At 58.9% G+C, this 4,900-nt stretch overlaps 1 protein-coding gene across 1 annotated transcript in view; it reads right to left on the bottom strand.

The window, feature by feature from the left end:
• Window positions 1-1,930: 1,930 nt before the first annotated feature.
• Window positions 1,931-4,900, bottom strand: part of DCP1B (decapping mRNA 1B) — an 87,711-nt gene continuing 84,741 nt past the window's right edge. Inside the window, exons 15-16 of the mRNA XM_010845217.1 lie at window positions 4,516-4,876; window positions 1,931-2,149 (exon numbers count right to left, since the gene is read on the bottom strand). Of these exons, the coding sequence (XP_010843519.1) occupies window positions 2,069-2,149; window positions 4,516-4,876 (442 nt within the window). The 3' untranslated portion in view covers window positions 1,931-2,068. The remainder of the gene's footprint in view (window positions 2,150-4,515; window positions 4,877-4,900) is intronic.

A 4,900-nucleotide genomic window follows, 5' to 3' on the forward strand; every position in this document is an offset into this window, starting at 1 on the left:
CAGAACTGACCTGGGTCCCGTCTCCAGGGTTAAAGTCCAGAGCCCGGGGACCCATCTCACCTTCCTCCTGTGGGATTCTGTCAGCCTCAAGGGGCTGTCGGGAGCCGATGACGTGGAGGCGGGCTGTCTGCAATGGTCTCGGAATTGGGGTGAGGTGGGAAAAAGCAAAGTGGGGTTGTGTGTAGGTGGCCCTGAAGTCCACCTCCTGAACCCTCCAGGGAAAGGCCTTTGGACAAAGCAGCCCCTGCCCCCCAGACACAGAGGGACTCAGCTCCCCCGCCTCCGAGAGCCCTTTGAAGGGGGCTCCGTGTTTGTTCTGAACAAACTGGGCCTGTCACTTCCAAAGCTATTCATTCCAGGAAAGAATGGAGAATTCATTTTCAAACCCGATCACCGCAGTGCTGACCTAGAAAGGCCCAGTGAAGCCTGTGGTGACGGTCGGACCATGCCGGGAGGGGGCGTCCTTCCAATCACACTGCGAGGGGGTGGGGGGGAGCGTCCTCTCAGCTATCTTTGCACTGTCGGTGCTCTGACTGGGCTATTTTATTTATCCAAATCAAGTAAAAAAAATGCTTATTTCAGAAATCAGCCATTTGCTGCCACAAGTATATTGGGAAATTTTTTCGGTGGCTTTCATTTCCCCCAGCTGGAGAAGCGACCCTGAACACCGATCAAGGATATGCAGGCCTGTTTTAGAGGTCGGACTGCAGTTGGGGAGAAGGTTGATTTTGCTGCAGGTTGAGTATGGGGGGTGTGGGGCCGAGGGGAGTAGTTCCCGGTGTGGGGGCAGCAGGTCCGCGTGTCTCCCCCTGCCCTCCTGCCCCGTAAGAACACAGAGATCCTGCACAGGCAGCGATGAGCTTCAAGTGCCGAGGGTCTGTCGTCGCGTCAGATGTTGTGAGTGTTGGAGACGCAGAAGGACCTGTCCCTCCCTGACTCGGGGGTGACAGCAGGTCCCTGGACTCGCTGTACTTGAGGGGCCCGGCAACTTTAGCTCCCTCCCTGGGTGGCGGGTGAGGAGGCGCCCTCAGACCCAGCGTGGCCACGCGCCTGCCCCAGGTCTGCGCTCCTGGTCCATGTCCAGGCGGCAGAAGCTGTGAGGAAACCTACTTCCCCCGCCTCTTTTCTGACCCTAAAAGGAGAGTGAGGCCTGGCTCCCGTGTGGGCATCTGGAGATCTTTTTATGGTCCGAGAACAGGGCTGTAGAAATGCAAAGCTCACTTCATCTCCGATGCTCCGGCAGGGACTAGGTCAACCTGGAGGGCTGGAGAGAGCCCTCCTGCCTCCTTCCCAGGGCGAGCCCCTTGGCTCTGTGAACACAAGCCCGTCTGAGCCACGGCTTCCCTGCAGAGGCTGAGAACTGGCTTCAAGATCTGTGACCTTCTTCTCAGCTCTATTTGCTGAAGATTACAAAATGTTGCCCTGGGAGCAGAGGCCGGCTTCTGGTGAAGGGGCTGGAAAGATACTGTGTTGCTGGAAGCCTGGGACGTGTGTGGAGTCCTGGGACAAGCCCCATAGAAACCAGCGGTGAATACTTTCAGCAAGCATTTCCCAGCAAGGGCTCAGCGATCGGTGCCCACTGATGTTGACAAACAGGTTGACTTTGTCTGGAAAATCGCTCCCCTTGTCACTGGTGAGGCCGGTGGGGCGCGTCGGTGGTTGTGGGCCTACACTGCCACCTGGCGGTTGGCATGTTCTCTGAGGTCCCGAAATAACTGCAGCAGCTGATGAAAAAGCAACCACGTTCCCGGAAGGGAAGGGCCCTTTCCACGGGGAGAATACTCTTCAGAAATGGTTGAGGATGGGTAAGAAGCAAACACCGCTGAAGCACGGCATTTGCTGTGATGTGATGTGAGCAAAGGGCTTTTCCCACGTGCGCAATCCTTGGCACCCGGTACCCTGAAGGGTGGAGTGAAAAAAGACGCGTGACTGAAAAAGTCTGAAACATTTTATTTCATATTATACATCCTTTTTCTTTTTAAAAAGGCAGAAACATTTAGGGAAACATTTGACAAGAAAGAGCCTTGGACTGGAGGCCTTCGGACATGGGTTTTGAAATGTCTTGCTTTCACAGAGTCTTCTTCACGGCTGCTTGTGTCAAGCTGAAGAGATAAGCCTCGTAGATGATATTTAAGAAGTTGTCGTCGTTCTGGAAAACAGAATCAGAAGCCCTGAGGGGGTGAGACTCGGCTGCAGGAAGCAGAGGCTTAGTCTGTCTTGGGGCTGGGCCAGCACCCGGATCCTAAGCTGTTCCTTCCCACCTGTGTGCTCACAGTGTCTGGTCTGTGTGAACAGGGGGGCTGCAGGCCAGGCCGTGGAGATAGGGGGGGTATGAGTCAGGTATCGGTCCTCAGCGGTCAGCTGGGGAAGCAGCAGGTGCTCGTGGCCTGCAGCTTGGGGCACCAGCCTTGGGGATGCATGGAGTGAGGCCGGCTCGAGAGAGGCAGGCTCGAGAGAGGCCTGGTCAGTCTGCTGCCTGCAGAGACACCGGGCCTCTGGAGGCTGCTCGGGGAGGACAGAACCCACTCGATCCTGCCCGCCTGGCTGCGAGATCACTGGTGGCTCTGAAAGGTCCCCCAAGTCACCCACAAGCAGTGGTTGTTGCTGTTTAGACACTTTACGACCTCATGGGCTGTAGCCCACCAGGCTCCTCTGTCCATGGGATTTCCCAGGCAAGAATCCTGCAGTGGGTTGCCACTTACTTCTCCTTGGGATCTTCCTGACCCTGGGATCAAACCTGGGTCTCCTGCATTGGCAGGCGGGTTCTTTACTACTGAGCCACCGCGGAGGCCAGCCTTTGCTGTGGGCCAAAGTTAAGACTTCATGGCAACGTGCTTGGTGAAGCCAGAGCCAGAGCCCTGCCCTGGCCCCGTTAGCTGAGGAGGGCTCTGGCCCTGGCTGGTGGGCAGCGATGAGACCGGGGGCTCTGCTGCTGCTCCAGGGGCCGAGGGACTCATGGAGGTTTTCTGTTTCTGAAGCTGGAGACTCCCTCCTGCCCAGCTCCGTGGCGCTCTGGTGATCCACCCATGGCTCACTCGCCTGCTCACTCCCAGGGGCTCACTGGGGAGCGGCCAGTGCAGGTGACAGACGTGTGAAATCTAACTAGCGAGGCCCGGGGGAGGGGCCACTGCAGCCCCGCAGTGTCTCAGCCCCTGCACAGAGAACTGTGGACAGGGTTATTAGATGGAATAAGTGCCTGTCAATTCACATTTAAGGGGTTTTTGTCTATTGCTCACAGAAGTGTACAGATGTCGTCCCCAAGTCTTCATGAACTTACAACGACCAGCCTCTGGAAAAGGAGGGGGCTCCCCTTCCTGGGAATCAGGGAGGTGTGGGCAACTCCTGTCTGCTCCGCCTTCATGCACACTTGCTTCCTTACCCCTTCCCCTCCTCTCTAAAATGTGTTACCTTCAAACTTTTGAGCCGGACTACAGAGCACAGACAGAGAAGGCAATGGCACCCCACTCCAGTACTTTTGCCTGGAGAATCCCATGGACGGAGGAGCCTGGTAGGCTGCAGTCCATGGGGTCGCTACAGTTGGACATGACTGAGAAACTTCACTTTCACTTTTCACTTTCATGCATTGGAGAAGGAAATGGCAACCCACTCCAGTGTTCTTGCCTGGAGAATCCCAGGGACGGGGAAGCCTGGTGGGCTGCCGTCTATGGGGTCGCACAGAGTCGGACACGACTGAAGCGACTTAGCAGCAGCAGCAGCACAGAGCACAGAAGTGCTGGCCACTCTCTCAAGGTCACCTGACACTCAAGCAAAATAACACGAAAATCCTTTTACCCAAAGAGACTATTTACCCAAAAGACCCCTGGGCACGAGAGCTGAGCTGTCTGGGTCTACTGGCAAACGTCTGCTCTTTTCAGGGCCTGCCCCGAGTCCTGGGCTGTGCTCTGTCTGGGCCGCCCAGCCGCCTCATGGCGGGCCCGTCGGGTGGGCAGAGGCGCTGGACAGTGAGGCTGCGGCCCCCGCTCTGCTCTTCGCTGGAGGGTGCCCTCAGGCCTGTCCCTTGGCCTCGGTCTCCTGGTCTTGGAAACCCAGCCCGGCACAGCTCTGTGCTAATGTCCTTGTTCTCGTTATTTCACAGGGACGAGCGAGCACAGGAGGTCATCCCACCCCATCCTCACCGCAGGCTTTAAGATCTCTGTAAAACATGCCTGGGCTGCCACAGCCGCTCCTCCGGTCCCCGCTGCCCCCTCCCCGGGGCTCAGGGCAGCCTCTCTCCAACTCCTGCTGGTTCCCAACGCCCCCAGGCCAAGGACTCTCCCAGTGGCTGCGGGATTGGTGCCTGCCTCTTCCTTTCCTGCCCTGGAGGACTGAGTCCCTTCTCCAAGGACAGCACCCTGAGGAGCGGACTCATCCACCCGGAAGCGCTGAGCTGCTGCATCACCCTCTGGTTCTTGGGGAGCAGGAAGTGGGCAGGGCACCCCAAGGGTCTAAGGGGCAGGAAGTGGGCAGGGTGCCCTAAGGGTCTCTGGTGAGGCCGAGGAGGCGGTGCCCGCCTACCTGGATGAGGTGCAGCAGGGCCTCCTGGAGCTGCAGCTTGCTCAGGGCGCTGCCAGGGGTCCCCGGGGGCTCAGGCGTCCGCAGGGGCAGGAGGAGGCCGGTGGGAGTGGCAGCGGGGTCCTGGTTTCCTGGGGGCAAGGGTGCACGGCTCCTCTCTTGCGGCGGGGCCCAGCTGGGCTGCGCGAACACCAGGGGCGACATGAGTGGAGGTGGGGTCGCGGCGGCCGGGATGCGCTGGGGCGAGAGGACCTGGCCGGGGAGACAGAGGCAGGTGGGCAGGTGCGGGCGGCTGGCGCATGTGGAGGGCGAGGACAGTGAGGGGGACACGGCAGGCTCCAAGGATAACCGCCCACAGCTCCAGCGTCAGGGCCGCCCACAGGAGGCC

Source organism: Bison bison, unplaced genomic scaffold (assembly GCF_000754665.1).
Source record: "Bison bison bison isolate TAMUID 2011002044 unplaced genomic scaffold, Bison_UMD1.0 scf7180017864213, whole genome shotgun sequence".
NCBI lineage: Eukaryota > Metazoa > Chordata > Mammalia > Artiodactyla > Bovidae > Bison > Bison bison.